At 46.3% G+C, this 20,716-nt stretch overlaps 1 protein-coding gene across 1 annotated transcript in view; it reads right to left on the bottom strand.

Annotated features, from left to right (window-relative positions):
• LOC119444465 (uncharacterized) overlaps positions 1–19,318 on the bottom strand; it is a 28,441-nt gene extending 9,123 nt beyond the window's left edge. The window contains exons 1-3 of the mRNA XM_049663338.1: positions 19,248–19,318; positions 14,502–14,701; positions 8,405–8,548 (exon numbers count right to left, since the gene is read on the bottom strand). Coding sequence (XP_049519295.1) covers positions 8,405–8,548; positions 14,502–14,694 — 337 coding nt within the window. The 5' untranslated portion in view covers positions 14,695–14,701; positions 19,248–19,318. The remainder of the gene's footprint in view (positions 1–8,404; positions 8,549–14,501; positions 14,702–19,247) is intronic.
• Positions 19,319–20,716: the final 1,398 nt, after the last annotated feature.

Here is a 20,716-nt window from a genome sequence, read left to right as displayed (position 1 = left end):
GAGGCCCTGGTCCTGCTGTGGGCATAGTATACTATGAAGATGATATTTTTTATTGTCGGGAATGGCTCGGCCCATGGCGGCAAATGCTTAACGTCTCTGGGCCCACTAAAATACGGCGACTAATATGAGGAAACAGAGGCAACGACAAAGTACACTGTATTGGTGCCTCTTTTTTGTCATACTGATCGCGTCTTGTTCATACCGTGAACACACAGATATTTTTTATCTTGTTCTCGTCTTGATGTCTCTGTGTCGAACAGAGTCAACATTGTAAAAGTGTCAATTAACAATTAAAATCTGTATTTTTGTATTCAATGTAAGACATAAGAAGCCAACTGAGAGATGTAGCATAAGATTTACAGCTGCAGCTAGCACCAGCATTCAAGTTTCGAAGTATAGTGTCAGGAGCAACTGCCAGAGAGTCACCATTGCTAACATTATATTATCGAATGCAGCCGATCAACGACAAAGAGATCTTAGGCATATAAATGTGAATTCGGCCAAATTACACATATTCCAATCGTGATCACGGAAAAAAATTAAGGCGTTGTAAGGTATGCCTCCTGCCTGCCTCGCGTGTTCGTGCGCTAAGCTGGCATCTTAATTTCTTAACTGGCGCTTGCCCAAAGGCACGATAGAATAAATAAAAATAGCAGGCGTCTATACGGCTCGCACAGAGGATGACACAAATAAGACATGCTATGTATAGTAGTGGTTATATGTTTCAGGTTTTACGGTAATAGGTGCACTTCTATACCAAATGTATACAAAATTACATAGCATAAATGGTGCGTCGCTCCACTAATACCGTCTCTGTATGAATTATTGCTCACCAGTAATAGTAGGGCTACACAAGAGTAGAGGCAGCAGCGTCACGCCAGCGAATCCCCATGCAGTTGCGACGGCGTCAATGCCGAAGTAGTCGGCGATTACGACGGGCTTCATGCTCATCAGACATCCTGAGAACATTGTGGCACATGCGCACACTAGAATGTAGGATAGGAACGAACACGTGGCCGGTAGAGCAAGGAACGTCCCGGCGAGAAGGAAAAAGTTCACCGACACCAGCGTCGTCCGGCTCACCAATCCGCTGTCAGCAATGAGCGGTAGCGCAACGCGTCCCATTAGTTCCGCCGGGGCACAATAAGACACAGAAAGATCCGCCTGGCTGCGTGCTGACCCCTTGTCTAGGGCGTAGTCCACAATTGTCGCCGGAAACACGGCCACGGTGTAGTCGATGGCTACTACTGCGAGCACAACGACATAGAATTTTGGCGCCGCTAAAGTTTTACACTCTGTTGGAATAGATTAAGGCCACGAGATTCGCCTGCAAGGTATGGTTCTTTTGCAGTATCCTTGCCTGGTCCAGACGGTTTGCCCGGAGCCTTTTCCTCTGTCGGCGCGCTCGAGTCCTTGGGAACCAGATGTGTATTGCTGCTTATAACTCGCGGCGAGTTGACCGTGCATAAAGATACTGTCGAACTGAGATTTCTCTGTCAGTCGACTGCAGTGCCCTTGTTGCCGCAAGTGGGTGCCTATCTTTGCTGAGCAGATTGGCGCCGGTAGCTACGCGATCGCTTCCACTACTAGGAAGAATGTTCCTCAACTTATAAACTTGTAATGACTCCGGAGTTCCATGCGACGCCACACTGTCGGGAAGATTGCACACAGAAGGTTTGATAAGTGATCGCGGCGTTGGCATTAAGCTACCTGGTTCACCAGCTAACGTGTCGATGTCAGTTGAAGTGTCTCCGTTTTGAGCGACGAGCGGCATATTTGCATGTTTACTGTTTCGTTCACGGTCATGCCATGGTGGCTCTTTGAGGAGAAGCGACAGCGCTGTAACGTTCATGGTAAGGGCAGCACACACAAGCAGCGCCCCTCTGAAACCGTATGCGTCCTTCAGAGAGGTGAGTATGATCGGGTACAGCAGAGAGCATAGCGAATATCCAGCAAACTTTAGGCCACTGGCCATACCCCGGTACTTGTCGAAGTACATCATCACCACGAGGATCAGCGTTACGCACACCACACCGAGGCCGACGCCTGCGTCGAGAGAAGCAAAGTACACAATGTCGATGCAGTAATCTGATAAATCACGAGGATAAAGAAATGTATTTCTTTTCTTAGTCACAGTAAACTGCTAACGACAACAACTTCGGCGTGTACTGTGAGCAATTGAACTTGCCAATTACGCCTAGTTGGTGTCACATCCCAGGAGGAAATAGAGCATGTGAACACAGGACAATAGGGAAAACACGAACACAAGTGCAGACTAAAAGTGACAGCCTGCACGCTTGCAATAAATACGAAAGTTGCGTACAAAGAACAAATAAAGTATGCGGAGATTTAGCCGCAAATGCGAGAGCATTGCGTCCCAACTCTTTGAGGTCCCGGATACATGATTTAATGCGCGTTCACCACATTGCAAAGTGTTGTTCAGGAATTCACTCGACCCACGTTCCGCTTCTTGAAGGAGCGAAGTGCAGCTGACGGTGGTTCCTAGCAGACCACCGTCTGCTAGGAACCAGGCATGTATATCAACGAGAGGAAAGGAAACAGATGGCTCGATTATTATTAATCACATCATAGGAAGCCAACAAACAATGACACCAAGGACAACACAGGGGAAATTACTTGTACTTACTAATTGAATTAAAGAAATGATAAATTACTGGAAATGAAAATGGATGAAGAAACTGCCCGCAGGAGGGGAACGATCCCACGCCTTCGCATTCATCATCATCATCATCATCAGCCTATATTTATGTCCACTGCAGGACGAAGGCCTCTCCCTGCGATCTGCAATTACCCCTGTCTTGCGCTAGCTGATTCCAACTTGCGCCTGCAAATTTCCTAACTTCATCACCCACACCCCAAACTTAACAGGCCGCAGGCGCTACCCCTACGCTTATTATAAACAGACACATACCTAAACCCTGCCAAACTCCACGTTCTCTATGCTGACGCGTACCCCAGCGACACGTGCCCCTCGTGCGGATACACAGCGACACTCGCACACATGCTCTGGAAGTGTAGAAACGCCATTCCCCACTCTACCTCGGACAAGTGGGAGAAGTCCCTCAGAAGCTCGCTTCTCTCCGACCAGCTATGGGTCGTCCAGCAGGCCCACAAAGCGGCCGCCAGGTATTCCCTGTCGGTACCTACGTGGGAGACGCCTAAATAAAGTTTTTTCAGTCCAGTCCAGTCATCACCCTACCTAGTTTTCTGTCATCCTCGACTGCGCTTCCCTTCTCTTGGTATCCATTCTGTAACTCTAAAGGTCCACCGGTTATCCATCCTACGCATTACATGGTCTGCCCAGCTCCATTTGTTCCTCTTGATATCAACTAGAATGTCGGCTATCCCCGTTTGCTCTCTGATCCACACCGCTCTCTTCCTGTCTCTTAACGTTAGGCCTAACATTTTTCGTCCCATCGCTCTTTGTGTGGTCCTTAAAGGGAAGCTGAAGAGGTTTTAGAACTCGAAGATTTACGGGGGTTTGGAAGACTGACACAGCATACCGTATAACACAGTGTAACTCAACTCCTGTAGTTAATTTCTCGATTATGCGCGTAGCAGCACCGCAATCACGCTTTAAATTTTAGTTAAAGCTCTGCCCCCTTCGCACGCCGAGCGTATCGGCGAATGACCGGGCGCGAGGATGACGTCAATACAGGGGTCGCGTGCGCGCTTTATTCGAATCACGCTCCTCGCGGTTACCTAAGGTGACGTCACCATCGTGTGCGCCATCCGAGCCCGTTAAACGACCTGTGGCGTCTCCCGCAGACGCTGCGGCTTGTTATTGCTAAATTAATGCAACTTACGGTGACTTCTGGCCTCTCAAACTATCATTTTCGTATTCAGGGGGTGAAAAAATATAGTAAGTCGTTCAAAGGTCACTTTTTAGAAAAGTGATTCAGCTGCCCTTTAACTTGTTCTCGAGCTTCTTTGCTAACCTCCAAGTTTCTTTTTTTTTTTATTATCGGGTTTTACGTGCCAAAACCACGATGATTGTGAGGCACGCCGAAGTGGGGGAATCCGGAAATTTGGACTACATGGGGTTCTTTAACGTGCACTTAAATCTAAGTACACGGATATTTTCGCATTTCGCCCCCATCGAAATGCGGCCGCCGTGGCCGGGATTCGATCCCGCGACCTCGTGCTCAGCAGCCCAACACCATAGCCCCTGAGCAACCGTGGCGGGTTTCCCGATACCTCCTCTGAATTCTACATTTGGACGCCGCAGCGGTTTTATACATGGAGGTATGCGTCTGCAGTTTGTAGCTTGGTGTTTTATGACAGAAATACAATGCAAGCCATTAAGTGCCATCACAATTTGTTCGACGGTGCGTGTAGGTTGCTTGACACGACTTGCGTAATTACACAAATTCTATCGTGGCTTAAATGACAGGACACTGTTTTTGTACACAAAGAAAATTCGTTTTCTGAGTGGTCAGTGAGAGGTAGACCATAAACCATAAAATGAACATAAATTAGGTAAAGTGTCTAAGACTGGCTACCAATACAATGGTTATACGAAAATGGTCGTAAAAGATTCACCGACGATTACGATACCCCTTAATCCGAAATTTGAGCGCAGCTCTATACGTGTTTTATTTAGCAATGTATTGGCTGGAACGGACAATCTGTCTCATGCGGTACGTTGCAAATGGAGCGAAGGGTGGCGCGACTGCCTCGCTGATCGGGATATCGGGAGAAGTAGCGCGTGGGTGACGCTTGGGCGAGATTCCCAATAGCCACCATAGACCCTCTTCATACACAATGATGATGATTGTTATTTATTGGCATCTCATTGAAACGGGGGGGGGGGGGAGGGGGCGACAAAAAGTCACCTAGCCTGCTTGATTTAATCAGATTTACTCTACATGTTCTTTGTCTATTTTTTTGTATACCTCTCATTTATGTTTTTCTTTTCAAAATTTATCTTGTACCGCTACCTATGATTTTACGAGATCAGGTAGTATCAATCTTTTCCATGCTTTTTTTCCGCCAGTACTCTAATCGTCTCTTGCTTATCTCTACGGCTGATCTGTTGTTGTTTCCTTCCACTTTAAACCCAAGCGCTTCTGGAAGTTGCACGTTACCTACGGTTCTCGCTGGCTGGATCCCGTCGCATTCCATTAGGATGTTCTGAGTGGTCTCTCGATATTTACTGCAGCACGGACATGCCTCATCTAGTTCCGAATATTTGCTCCACTACGTTTTGGTCCTTAGGCAACCGACTCGAGCCTCAAATAGCAACGCCCTGCCCTTTGTGTTATCGTACAGATTTTCACTTCTAATTTCTTTCTTCTCATTCTTGTACATCTCCATGGTCCTTTTTGTTTCCATCCTTAGCATCCAATTAACTGTCTCTATTTCTCTCACTTTCTTTCTGATGACTCCTAGTTGTGTATTTACAGTTTCGATTATCCTCTACTTGGTTGCCAACTTCCTTGACATCTTCCTCCATTCTGTGTCCACGCTTTTCGAGGCGCGCTCCTCTGGCGCCATCTCGTAGCCATCGTTGCCGCAGGAACGGGCGCCTAAGAGCTGCGCTCTAAAAGCGACAAGCAATCACAAGACTCAGAAAACTCTTTACAAATTCAGTTGAGACGCTGAGGATTCAAACACAGCCCTGGGTCGCAGGTTCATTTTCAAAAGTAATTGTCTCTTAGAAGGCGCTCCTACTTCAGGACATGTGTCTATCTTTGATATTTTATTATTTCCTTAGAATTCAGAATTCTTGTCATATGCTGAAAACGAGGAAAACAGTGGAGATTGGATATATATACAGCTCTTTAAAACCCTTCTATGTTTCATGCAAACATATCCTCTTTTACTAAATAAAATTACTTGTTCCTTCTCAATATAGTTGACACATTGCATCACAGTAGCCACACAGTCAACAGGTCACCGCAATTAATCCATGTTGGTAGATACGTGCTGCTTAAAAAAAATCCTAGAGTAATTTCTATTATACTGTACAGCTGTTGTGCATAAGTTCTTTTCTGTAACGCCATCTCTTTTTATTTTCTTGTTCCTCTGAAGCTCTTATATTGCCTTCCGCGGGAGCTGTTATAGAATTCGTATCTTACGCTTTCAATCGCGAAAGAATTCCGAGAATCGACTTCCGTTTCAGTCATTCTAGACTAAGATATTTATTCATGCTAGAGGAATACAGCCTTGCACTACCTCATTTTCTTGTCTTGCAAAGAAAGCCACGAGTCTTCTTTGAAAATTTAGGCGTGTTTCAATAGATTTCACCATAAATTTTCGCTATTACTTGAGGAGTTTGCTAGATGTTAGATTGCGGAACATGTTGATGGGACAAAGAATAGAGCACACACAGCATATTGTAGGCTATACCATCAAAACCTTAGCACGTTTTGAGGAGTTTGCCTTTTTAGTACACCGTACAAACCACGCACATCGCTTATGTGCATTGCAAAGAGATACTGAGGCAGAGTGGGCTTATTCGCCAGTGGTTGCAGGCCAGGGTGTTCCAGAAACGGCAGTAAAAACAAACCGTGTGGGTGCTAAGCGGAGATAGGTTCCTTGATAATAAACATATCAAGTAAAACTCGAAAACACGAAAGTCCTTTTTTTTAGTTCACAAACGCATCAATCCACAAACAGAAATCCACCTAGACACGACTTTAAATATAAATTGCTTAGCTCAAGTATCATGTAATCAATTTCGATACGGTAGCTTCCATAGAATTCATTAGAACAAGGCGAGGCTCCGAGACTTCATTCATTATTATGACGTGGCAACATGAAAAATTTTCGAGCATGAAAATTTAGGAGTTCGCCTGCAGATTGAATTAGCAGCGCCAAGCAGAGCATAGCACAGGTGAGGTAAGTAACGTGCTAAATTTCCTTCGCCTAAATTTAAATAACTTAAGAGTGCTAGAGAGTTTTGTTATAGTGTAATACGTGCCGTGACCTCTGTAGCTGACGACGTCTATGTAGTTTGACACTCACCAAGTGTGCTCGACACCTTGTTATTACGGAATAGGAATAATTTAGTTGTTCGATTCTACTCTGGAAGCTACAACAGAAACTACAGTGCCACTCGCTTGAACGAAAGCTTTAAGATATAGGACGTCAGGTCTTCGTCATCGTGGAGTACTTGCTTCAGTATATTTGCCTGTTTACCTATAGAGCTACAAGCATTCAAGGAAAGCACTTTACCATTTCATGTGGCTTAAGCGCAAGTTCATGTAATCAATAGCGAGTTTTAGGTTAAGGGACGCAAATCGCACCCAAGTGTTGGGAGACGCAAATTGCCTGGCGCATAAAAGAACTAAAACCGAGCACAAAAGTGCGCGAAGGGCACACAGCGGAGCTTGCGTCCCCTAGACTAAACCTCTCTAATGTCTCTCTCGGAAAACAGTCATGCATTCCTTTATAACACCGTACCATCAATGGACTCGGTTGTATTCAGCTATTCTAATGGTGCTTCCTAATGAAGATGTCGTTTTTGCTAGGTTCATTCGCCGAGATATATAAATATATAGAACACGGGCAATTTTACTAGCATTATGACCAATTCGCTAGAATGTAAAAGCATGTTTTGAATTACAAATTGATTTTTACTTGCACGCAAAATTTACAGCCTCGGTAGTGTAGCACAAGTGTTCTAGTTTCGCAAATGTTTTAGTTATGCTGCTGTCATCCAGCCAATGTAACGTTTGGTGTCACCCAGTATTAAAAATGTGTTTTCTAAGTGTCCTTTCCTTTCTCACTGCAATATCATAAGCAGTTTCTTTTTGTAGAAAAAATGCTCATAGAAGTCTCAAATTTTTCAATGCCATTACTTCCCTTGAGCCAGATAGTTAAGATGTCATTTACCGTTTTTTCTTTTTTTTCCGCCCTATCTTCTTGAATTTTCTTTTTCGTGGGCTAGTTTCTAGTCCTAATGAAACAAGACTCATATTCTCTTTCCTTTTATATATGCTATTTGAGCTGAGAAAGATACGGAAATAATGCTTACAAGAAAAATAATAAAAGGCAACGCAGTCAAACCTGGTCGGATCGCTGTAACCATGTCAATCTCTGCGGATAGGTTGTTGAGTTTGGTGCTTTAGCATGTAGAACTCATCGTACACAATTTGCTCCTCCTATTTTTTAAATGTGACTTACAATGTTATATTATGTGCAGTAGGTTGCAGTATATCGCCCTTAACAGAACAAGTCAGCTCTACATTTACTAGACCAGCAGACACTTAGGGCGCGGAACAGGACTTCTAAACGAACGCAGATGATAAGAAAAGGCTAAATATAATAAATGAGCGTGTGTTTTGAGTTACATTGATTCTTTTTTACCACTGTGCACTCTACAACGGTGATATCGTATTGCTACAACTCGCATAATCAAATAGCTTTATTATCTCACCGTGAATGAGGCCCAACGTCAGCGTCATCCACATGATGTTTGGTGCGAACGCAGCACCCAGCATTCCAGCCCAGAGGAAGACACTGCCGAGCATTCCCATCTGGAAGACGGACAGCTTCCCCTGACCAATTGACACAAGGAGGCCTGCAGTGTACACACAGAAACATGAGCACTGTGTATGCTATCACGTGCCTAAATTCCTAGTCCTCGTTTCTTATGAGACAGGCGACTACATTTTATGTACTACTAATATTGGCAGATTTCAGTGCGCTGAACAACGATACGCTTTCTTGAAATATCCTAAATTCTTGAAAAAAAAACTGACGAAGAAATCTGTTTTATACCTACAATGTCTTTCTTCACATTTTGCGAGACCTTAGCTATTTATCGACTTATGGTGGCGACTTGACTTGTACTTCTGAACTCTTTGTTTTAAAAGACACTTCGGTATCTAAGCACGCACACTATGAACTCGCTTCATGGTGGCACTGACTAGACTTTCGCCTCCACGCTAAAGTCAAGCGAGGCCAAGCACCGGATTAGCTAGGACGTCACATTCACCCTACGCTACGCCCATCTTACGGCCATGCGGACTGCCCGAATTGTTAACACTGCCTAAAGCTGGAGACCTTGCAACATGCGTTTTACGACTACCCACACTGCTTGCCACGGTGGAGGATGACTTTTTAGGCTGGTGGGCAATGAAAGGCATACATTGTCGAAAACTGCTATTTTGGTCGCGGTGCTGGACCACACAGCACCAAAAAAAACAGCTACAGTGGCTGTTAGGGAATACTTGCACAGTGACAGACTGGTCTCGAGACTTTAGGAAAACCGCTATGTGGTGCATGGCTATACATATACGCATCCCTTCTTCCCACCCTCATCGTCATCTTTCATCACTCCTTTTTGTCCCCTTTCCTCCTTACCTTGTGCACAGTGCAGACCAGAGCATCCTGGCTTATGTCGCCCTGTCTGCCTTTCCTCCAATCAATTCTCTTTTGAGAATTCTTCCTAGCATGGACGAAAGTTCATGCTAGGAAAATTTAGGCCCATGCGATATTCTTTCTGGCGATACAAAATTCTGGGAAGAAGCATCAACGTACTTCTTTGTAATTTTTTTTCCTTCTTACACGCATTTCTCAACGTTGTAGCACTCTCGAGACGGGTGCGGCAAAAAACGTTTATTCAAGAAAGCCGTAGATTATATAGCCCCGAGCAAGGGGGCGTATGTTGCTGCACTTGAGCATGTGCATGGCTTTGCACAACGTTATCGCTACGTCACATCTCCCTTTTTTGTTTATTGAGCCAGTGCCCGAATTTAAATTATAAAGTTCTGGCTCAGGATATCTTGTTGGTTGACGACGCGTTCGATGGCTTCTTCGCACCGATTGTTGCATAGCAGGCTCAGGCGTCCCGGCGACTGGAAGGACAGGTGCAACTGCATCTTGCCCGATGGGTGTGCAGGATGACCTACGATGTTCTCTCGTCCGCTGGAACTGTCGTCCATCTTCGCCTTTAAGTATGTAGGAGCGCGGGCTGTCACCTCTTTGGATTATTGTAGCGGGTGACCATGTTCCCGAGGGCACGTTATACACAGTGACCCTGGCACCCAGTGGTAGCTCAGGTAGAGGCTTGTAACCCCTGTTGTAGTAGGTGCGTTGCTTCCGACGAATGTCTAGCAGTCGCTGCTGGACGTCCTTTGGTTGTACCGTCCGAGGCTGCAAGTGAGTAGCCGGAACTGGTAGAAGAGTCCTGGTCAGCCGTCCCATGAGCCGCTGCGAAGGGGACTTTAAAGAATCGTCATGCGGAGAGTTCCGCCACTCTAGCAAGGCGGCACAGAAGTTAACAGAGCCAAAGCTATACTTGTTTAGAAGTTTATTAGCCTCCTGCACTGCTCGCTCGGCCATGCCATTCGAGCGAGGATGGTACGGACTTGATCGAACATGGTTTGACCCAATCTTACTGATGAAGTCTTGAAACTGTTGACTGCTGAACGGCGGCCCATTGTCTGTGACGAGTCGGCTTGGGAAACCATGCGTAGCAAAGATATTCGTGAAGGCAGATATCACTTTGTCGCTGATGAAGACTGAACAGCCACGATTTCAAAGAAAAAAAAGTAAAAGTCGACAACGACCAAGTACTCATTTCCGTTATGGTAGCAAAGGTCTGCACCGATGACTTCCCACGGTCAATTTGACGTTTCATGGCATGGTCACATCCCACCGCTGCCACCATGTAGCACTCTCGAGACGGGTGCGGGTGTGGGAAAGAACGTTTATTCAAGAAAGCCGTAGATTATATAGCCCCGAGCAAAGGGGCGTATGTTGCTGCACTTCAGCATGTGCATGGCTTTGCACAACGTTATCGCTACGTCACAAACGTAAAGAAGTTTCACAGCAGAAAAACTTGGTCAACCATTGGGATATAAGCTTCCAGTTTCTAGCGTACTTGAAGCCTGTCCTTGTGCATGTTTGATGGGGCTTCTAGTGCATGCATGCGACCTCGAAGCTCTAACGACAAAAGTGAATAATGCCTCCTAATTGCGGCTTTCGTAGTGCAAGGAAGACTTACATAAGCCCTGGTACATGACGTGGAACGAGCTGCAGTGGTGATCGTATTGCGATGATGCATTTTAACGTACACGGTGGGTGTTACTAAATACTATGCAGGAGCATATTTTTAAAAAGTGGCTGAGTTCTGCATTAGCTAACAGTTGCAGCGGCATACCTAACTGCCCTCTTGCAAGACAGCGCATAGTGTTCGCTGCATTCTCGGACTAGCCAAGAACCACATTCTAAATTTAAAGGAGCAGGCAACACCAACATACTTATGAACGAAAGCTACGCGAGAGAACTTGATTACAAGTCAGAAGGAGATAGGCAAGGCCTGTGTTTCACATTACGTGCTTATTCTTTGTGGTTATTCTGTGAACCGAATTCTGATGCTATAAATGGAATGAGTGGCACTAATTGCTTATTTCCTTGAGTGAGTAATATTTTGGACTAAAGCCAAATTCCGTGTGCACCTGAAACTCTGCTAGTATGTGCTGTATCAGCGGCTTGTCGATCGTGACACAACGCGCGTAGAAGAGTATGTTGCGTACCGTCATAACCTTTCAGGTGTCGGCTTGCCAAAAAATTATGAGGTCCGTCCCAAAGTTTTATGCAGCACGTTAAAAAAATTCGATTCACGAGCTTTCAGATATATAAACATAGTAACCTTCACAATACTCTCCAAAAGGCACATTACACTACTGGTCCCACATCTTCCATTTCTGGAAACGCCTTTGGAAGTCCTCTTCCGATATGTGTTTAAGCAGCGGTGTCATTTCCGTTTGAATTGTCGCCACACTCCCGAAGTGCCGCCCCTTAGCACCATTTTGCATTTGCGCAACAACAAAACGTCACAGGAAGCCAAATCCAGAGAGTAGGGAGGGTGTTTCAGCACAGTGACGGATTAGCATGCCGAAAACCCACGCACTATTTTCGGAGAGTGCGCAAAAGCATTATGGTGGTACATAATCTCTCGCCCCTCTTTGCAAAACTTTGACTGGCGCGTGGCGCACGCGATCTTTCAGACGCTTCAAGGCCTGGCCGTACAAAGATGCATTGAGAGTTTGACCTTCAGGTACTAATTTGTTGTGGGCAAATCCATGGCAGCCAAAGCACCATCAACATGACTTACTTTTGCTTGTTCTTCCGCGCTTCTTTTGTCCTTCGTTCATCTTTTTCTATGTCACTTCTTGTTCAGGGATTTCAGCTCAATGTCGCATTCGTAAAAAAAGTTTCATCGCCGGTGACGATTCCTTGCAAAGATTGATGGCGGTCGTCCGAAGTTTTTTAACCAATGCAACATTCTTTTCGTCGCACCTTTTGCTCCGGAGTCAGCAGTTTCGGCATCGTCTTGGCACCACCTTTTTTTTATTTCCAAATGTTCAGTCAAAATATGCTCAACCGACAACGTTCCCAAACCAAGTCCTTCTGCTATTATTTTCTCAGTCATACGGCGGTCACTGAACCTAAGAGAACGCAAACAATCGATGGTTCCATCTTTGCATAAGTTTGAGGGGCATCCTGATCTTGCATCGTCCTTGGGGCTTTCACGGTCTTCCCCAAAACGCTGGACGTACTCAAACCAAGCTCCTTCTTTTAGGACATCCTTTAGATAGGCCTTTTGCAACAGATGATAAATTTGTGCACCGTTTTTGCCCAATTTCACAAGAAATCATACATTGTTTCTTTGTTCCGTCTGTTCTTCGATGTACATTTCCAGAGACTTTTCATGGGTGCACAGAAACTGCACCCATGCACCCAGTTAGTCCGCTTCATAGTAGAAGGCAACTGGGTGCTTTCGAGTAGAGAGATTGAGAGATTGGCACCGCTACACATCTCCCACTTTTTTTTTTTGCTGACTCATTGCATAGTATGTGAGTACAGACTTCATATTAAGAGAGGATACAGCAAGTAGGTGTATTTTCAGGTAATCGCATAACTCGCTGCGACTGAATGGAGTGAAATAAATACCCCTGGTGGCGGAATGCTCTATTAAATAAGTGGTAAATACCTTGGCGCATAAGCGCCAAGGTATTTTCCAATAAGTTGGTTTGAAATACTGTGCCAAGTATTTACCACTTAGTTGGTTTGAAACACGGTTTTACGCCACTCTACAGCTTGCGAACAGCGGTTAGCTGACAAGCCCGTCAACGGAAACGTAGTAAAATCATTTTAAGGTGCATCTGTATTTATTTTGCTGGAAACCAGTATCCCGCATAAACTCCCCGCTACATGAACAACACGCAGATTATCGAAGTTGGCCAGAGGCATGACGTCCGCGACGCATGACTACGACTTTTTTACGCATGCTTTCGCTATCCGAAAACAACCTTGTGGAAATGAACCCATGAAGCATTATTGTGGTAGGAGGACGACCTGTGATCGGTGTGCGGGGCCGATATTCGAAATGCGCGGGCGTTTCGATGCTTGTGTTCGGCGTGCGGGGCCAAAAGCGCGGGAGTGCGCGTGGCTGGTGCGCGTGCCGCGAGAGACGATCTGGAACGACGGGGCAGCCAAGCTCATAGAACGGGCAGTGCAGCGAGATGGAGCGGACCGAACGCCGGCCCACGTCCCGGCATTATGGTCCTGTACTGCAAACCGGCGCCGCCCCGGCTTCTATACCATCGTCGCGGGTCCTGCTGAGCTGAGCCACGTCTCGGCTCGCACGACCGCTGCCGCGCTGCCGGGCTCCGGCTACGTCCCAGAGCCCTGGTCCTGTTCTCCAAACCGGGCGCCGTTCCGGCTTTCACCCCACTGCTGTGCTGGGCTTCGTCCTGGCTCTCACCCCACCGCAACGCTGTCGAGCTCGGGCTACGTCCCAGGGCTGACGCTCCGAACCGGGCTACATCCTGGTACCATCCTGAACCTCAACCGCCGCCTGTACTCACCGTCGTCGGAGCCAAGTCCGCCGAGCCATCGCCACGAGGCCTGAACTCCGAATTGTAATTGTGAGTGCTCGAGCGGGACAGTCACCCAAGTTTATTTGTATAGTCCATGTGTTTCCGTATTAGTCCCATGTGCCGTTTCGTGTTATAAAGCCGTCTGTTTGTGTCTCTGGTTGCCTTCTTGTGCGTCTGGCTGACCTGCGCCCGCACAGTTGCCCACAATTATATTCACAGCGAGATACTAAGCCTGAATTTGGTTCAATGCTCTCCCTAAGTTTGAGATTAGACAAGGTGCATTGTGAAAAATGGATGTAAGCTACAGTTCATCCGGAAAAGTATGTCACTTTTCTTAGAGGAACCAGAAGCCAGGCGCGATGGTCCTGTTCCTGTACTTAAAACTACCCGCTTTCTGATAGTGACCTAAAAGAGAGAGTCGATAGGTTTAACTGATTGTTAAAAGGAATGCTTATTGCTTTCTTTCGTCCTCTTCTAGAAGCGTCGGTGTCGGTGTAGACGACATTGCGCCTGCCTTAAATTAAGAAAACAGAACTATAATATAACTACAAGAGCCTTCGTAACAAATAAAAATCGTGCAAGGATGGAAAATGTTACCTTGGTTAAATAGCGCGCAGTAAGACGGCAGCATATTTTACTAACCACTCGAGTGTGCTACAACGGACACCACGCTGGCAGGCCAGGACGCTGACTCCCGGTCGACGTGAAATTCCTCCATGAAGGACACGTAGAAGAATCCTGAGTTGGTCATCATCACCACTGTGAAGAAGGCGGTCACGCAGGCAGTTCCTGCAACGCTCCAACCCCGATCCATTTGATGAAGTTGTGGCTCCATGCGCTCACTGCGCAATCAATATACGTATATGTTCTGATCATATGGACTGAAGCCTACTTTGTTGCGTAGTTTTAAAATTGTGCTCTTCATTAAATCCGAAGGCTAACACCAATAAGATTTTTCACTGCTCATTAGTTATGGGCAAGCACATACTGAAATAGGTAGCTGATTGGTCCGTGACGGTGACAGCCTCATAGTGATAGCCTTTTCCCTCTACCAATACTTTTGGTTTCAGGGGGCGTCTTACTGGTTTAGATATTTTCGATCATGTGTGACTAAAGTTTTGGTTGTTAAGCACCCTGTAGATAGACTGAGTGCGAAAAGGTGAGGCTAACCAGAGCGTTTCAGGGAAGCACGCATGATGGATAACGGTTTTCTGGGTGGCGCCATGGCAAGCAGCATTACGTTACTTAAGGTACGCAGGCTTGTAAACAAAAACACTAGTAGAAACACGGAACACGCCAACTATCAACGGAAGCAGTGGCGGAGTAGAAGCACCACACAAATCCGCGCATGTTAAATTATTATTATTATTTGATTTGAAAACATATACACAGGAAAGAGAAAGCGAGAAGCAAGGCTGGCAACTGCCACCAGAAGGGGCACAACGCCTGCCTACTCTTCGGAAAGGACGAGAGAAACATAGAAGGAAAGATAGAGGGAAGGTAATGTCAAGTCGTTAATCATAGAAACGGGTGAGCACTCACGAAAGATTACTCTTTAGGCATGGTAATTTATGTTTCTGCAAGATGTTCGCAATGTGGTCGATGCATGACATAATTATACCAGTAGCACGTGCATAAGTAAGCAGCAGATTATGTTTTCACAAAGAGGAACTGTCCTACATAAACAATGAACCTGACGGGTTGAGGCTACCTTCTTTCGAGCATGCGCGGAAAAGATTCGTGTTGTCCTTTTCCGCTACTGAAGCACAGAACAATTAGCTGAATGTGTGACCTTTCAGTTTATAGTTGGCGTTTGTGTGGCCGTTTTCGTTTTGCTTCTAATCGTGTTTGCACTGCTGGCCTTCCTCTAGCACGACTCCTTATCTCCGGAGTGCCGCTAAACTTTTGCTATTCGCCCGCGTACACTCGCAAACCCACGCACACGCACGCCCGCACGCAAGCAAGCAAGCAAGCAAACACACACACACACACACACACACACACACACACACACACACACACACACACACACACACAAAAGAAAGTCTGGCTAGTATTCCATCACATGTTATTTTTGGATTCACGACACTTCTGCGGCGCATACAATAGATACCCCGCTCGGTACAGTTCTATTAACCTGTTATCTTTTAATATCGTTTTTTTTGCCAATGACACTATACTAATAACTCCGACTAATGCGTTTGTAATTTATAGGCTAAATATCGAATAAATAATTTGCTTGTGGGGTGGTCCATTTTATGTCCAGCGTACTTTTACAGTTGCATATTGATGTGAAGAAGTCTTCGCGAATTTCATGACAAGAAATCTCCATACCTGTCAACTATTCCCGACGTTTCTTAAGCTTTCAACATTTATACGAATGTCGCATAAAGTTTTACAAAAAATAAATTCTGTCCCCGATCAAATTGCGCTCCTTGGTCCGCGACACCACACAGAATCTAGAAGGCGGAGTTGCCCTATACCGTTGGAAGTTGTCTGATGGTGAAGCGATGCAGGGGGTACTCGCTTCAGTCAAATTCTTGAAGCAGAAGAGAGCGGCAGCACTAGTGTCGCTGAAATAGTCGATGTGCTCTGCAGACAATGTGTTGCTTGCCAAATCATATTTATTAAAGTGCGTATGCGTCCCTGAAAATATGTCTCGTCAGGCGAGCTCCAAAAAAAAAATACATCCGCGCCTGCTATATAACCCTTGCAGTTAAGTACATTTTGTTGGGCTAGTTGGTGCCTCTTAGCAAATATTTTTTTTAATTGCGGGAACTAAGAACCACAGAGAGAGCATGAGACAAGGAAAGGCGCAGACTTGCAACTAACTTGTGTTCCACAAAGAGCAAATATAATTACATGCGAGACCCAGTGAGCGTGCGCGGAAAAAAGAAAATCACCAAAAATTACTTTCCGTTCATGCAATACGCAACTGCGTTCTTCAATAAACCTCATCTCACTGTTGTTCAGATAAACTGAGGTATCGCTGACACATGCATGTCTCTTCTTTATTATGTGGTTCCGCGTCGCCTAACTCTTTCGCTCGGCTATCTCGGCACCGACACAAAATCTTTACTTCTTTCAGGATCGGCTTACACGTGCACGCCAAGCAGTGGATGGTAAGGTGGCCACTCGCGTTATTCCTAATTGACAATTCATGCTCGCGCAAACGCAAATTGAAGTGTCTTCCTGTTTGGCCTACGTAAACTTTGCCAAATGACAGAGGTATCTGATATAGATTACCCCAACACTAAATTCTACATAGGAATTTGTGTGCTTTTCCGCACCCTTGCAACCTATTGCTACTTCTTCCTATGCGCGAGCATACATTCCAGCAAGCTTGCCGGGAGCCGAGAACACCACCTCAATTCCATAACGTTTCACAACCTTTTTTAAGTTGTGGGACGTCTTGTGAACATGAGGCACAACTTCACGTTTTTTTTAATCTTTGCTTTGCCTTACAGCTACACTAATGGCGTTTTCCGTTTTTATCTTAAGCTCTGCCTACGCTACTGCTGAAATCACTGATTGCGGGGAAACTTGCTCCTAACTTTAATCTGCTTGTCTTCTTTCTGGGGTTTTACGTGCCAAAACCAGTTCTGATTATGAGGCACGCCGTAGTCGAGGGCTCCGGAATAATTTTGACCACCTGGGGTTCTTTGACGTGCACTACAACGCAAACACACGGGGGTTTTTGCATTTCGCCTCCATCGAAATGCGGCCGCCGCGGCCGGGATTCGATCCCGCGATCTCGTGCTCAGCAGCGCAACGCCTTAGCTGACTGAGCCACCGCGACAGGTAAACCTTCTTGTCAAAGCGTTCCTGTGTTTTGTTTGTGCGTGACTTCCTTGGGCTATGGGGCTCCTGCTTTGCCCAGGGAGCGCTGCGAAAATGATGCTAAAGAGCGCCCTCTGTCCTGAACTGGGTTGTACCAAGCTCTGTCGTCTGCTTCGGAAAGCACGTTTACAATATGGACCCGTTACCTTTCGGTTGTGTTGTACCACCACCTGCAGTGAATATCGGGCACCGAATATTTTTTGCAGGCTGGCACTCTGCGTAAAGGCATGAAATTATGCAACGCCTAATACGTGTACGCCGTTCAAGAAATAAGCGGCGAAGTTTTAGCGCCGTGCCAATCGCAAGTGAAGCGTGTCGCGTACGAAGTTCAACTGCTGGTAAGGTTGGCACGCTGCTAGATTCAGGCGCACAAACGCGAGCAAATGCTTGCTATAAATTATATCACAGCAGCGGTCAGGAGACATCATGTGTATGGAACTGCTCGAGCGCACGATGGTACGGGCCGCGACGGCAGCGGTATTCCGACATGTCACGATGTACGAACTACGAACTGCTCGAGCGCAGCGATTGTACGGGCCGCGACGCAGCGGTGTTCCGACATGTCGCGAAACGGCGGGCCTCCTGAAGTCTTTGTTGACTGCATGCCTCTAGGCAAGTAGTTATGCCTGCGCTGTAGTAGCGGCCATCTGTTCTTAGAAGCAGATAAATAACTGATGCAATGCGTATGAAGTCGCAGTAACATACGCGCGAATCGCGCGCTGCATCGCGAGCGCGTGCGCTGCTCACTTGATGTTGCTCTTAATAATGACAGCGCTCGAACATCGAAGTGCTGTAAACAAAACTGCCTTGTGGCGCTGCGTTAGCGTGTTGGCTTGAGGTCAAGGATGAGCCCATTTAACTCTCGAGCCTGTGCTGCTCGTAGTGGGGTAGTGAAGTTATCCAGCGCAGCCGATGCTCCACTTCGTCAGGCCTTGAAGGAAAACGGTAGAATCAGATGTTGGGATTCAGGACTTCTTGCTCGTGGCAGCCCACGACACAGCAGTAACAACGGTGACGCTTTTTCGAGGTTGAGCTAGGTCTCTCCGGGTCGTCGTCGCCGATTCCCTAATTCTGCTTCCAGCATTACGTCCCACGACACACGGATAGTCCGTTTTCGTAAAACTAAGCTGCGGCCTGCTCGCAGCGTGGTCGGCGTGGTCTGTGAGAAGTTACTAGCCTTTTCGCACCCGCAACAAGGCAGAAAATAGTGCCAATTGACGCAAAACTCGGGCTAGAAACGGGCTTCGCCACAGCCAGGGCTCAATACTACCCAAGCTGATACTACCCAGATAACGTTTCTCGCCACCACCAGGCGCCGCAACTATACCTCAAACTCCAGCGCAAGACGCGCATAGCCACCCAGTGTATCAAGTCAGCCTTAAAGATGCCATGCACACGCAAAATACAGGAAAGCTTTGACAATTAGATTGTAAGGCTGGTCGAGTGAGCTCCTGAACAACTTTGCAATGTAACGCACACGGTTTAAATCATGCATCCGGGACCTCATAGAGCTGCGACGTAATGTCCATGCATTTCTCTCGCACTTACCGCTATATCGTCACCGAAGTTTTAGGTTTAAGGTACTTGAAAGAGCGATGTGCGACCGTGGCCGATCCAGAGCACTAAGCCACTGTAAGTAATTCCGTTCCTGTCACACTAGCGAATGAGGTGAAGGAAGCTCGCGTTTAGTATTTCCTCTATTCTCATTACAGTACTGCATAAAATGTTAGGGCGCCATTCCTGTTATGGTTTCTCTTTCCTTGTTCATTTTGTATTATATTATATTTGACACCGTGCAGGAAGATAACTACTAGTCACAGCCTCAAAACCACAGTCAACGTATAAAGCAGGTGTTTCCCATCTGGCGGAACAACTGTTCTGCTAGGACTCCGGTTAAAGGAAAGGCCTGACACACGTGCGAGCCTGTATGCGCAGCAAATAGGCCAGGGACATTGACATGACTCAACGACAGTGGCGCACCGACGGGGGGGGGGGGGGGGGAATTCGGGGGTTGTAACCCCCCCCCCCTGAGGCCAACTTAAGCCCCCCTCTTTTGTTTAACCCCTTTTCTTTCCTTACGCATTTGAGTACTGCAACTAAGATGTAAGACGCCCAATCGTACTGCAACTAAATGTAAGACGCCCACACTCGCAAAAAGCGCATTTCTTGACAATTTCCCGCGAAGAAATTGAAATTAGCGCTGTTTAGATGGTATTGGCAAACTGTCAACCCCCCCCCCCCCCCCCTGGCACAGATCCTGGGTGCGCTACTGCTCAACGAGAGTACATCATAAGTTCTGCGAAACTCTTAGAACATTTAACAATACACATCTATCAGAACTAATCCATTATTTTAGTTTTGTTTAGAGATAACACATCAACATTTTGTTGGTTGAAATAGTTAAGCAGGGAAGGTAGTGTATGTTTAAGGCGTTGACAGCCATAATTAGTACGCGAGAAAGGGATCTGCCATGGTGTCTGGTGACAATATGATCGTAGTAGTGACAATATGTCACGTAGTAGTGACGGTAAAGAAAACAGTCGTAAAACTGTGTATGACGAAACTGGTTGTTTATTGGGCGAACCTGTGCCCACAAAAGCAAGCTACACTCAAAGCACAACGATAGCGGCGAACACAGTCGGCGGTCGTCGAAAATCTGATCAGCGGCGAAACGCGTCGGCTTTTATACCTGAGTCATCGAAGGTTCCAGATTAATCCCTGATGCCCGCGTGTCTTCCAGAAAGTTCTAGACAATTCGCGTCGCTCATACAATCAGATTACATGAGCGTCGGTGACCACAGACGAAGGATAGAAGCATCGATAACATTCGAGAAGCTTCCGATGCAGGCGCGTCCTGCGCCGAGCGATAACGTTTAACACTTTAGCCGGTGGAAAGCGGCCACCGGTGAAAGATAAGCATGTATACGTGTCAATACCCTCCCCTTAAAAAGCATCGTCCCGATGCTACAAACACGAAAGCGAAAACAAAAGCACGCGTAATAATAAAACAAAACAAT

This window comes from Dermacentor silvarum, chromosome 3 (genome assembly GCF_013339745.2).
Source record: "Dermacentor silvarum isolate Dsil-2018 chromosome 3, BIME_Dsil_1.4, whole genome shotgun sequence".
In the NCBI taxonomy this organism is placed as follows: domain Eukaryota; kingdom Metazoa; phylum Arthropoda; class Arachnida; order Ixodida; family Ixodidae; genus Dermacentor; species Dermacentor silvarum.
This window is presented reverse-complemented; position numbering and strand designations above follow the sequence as displayed.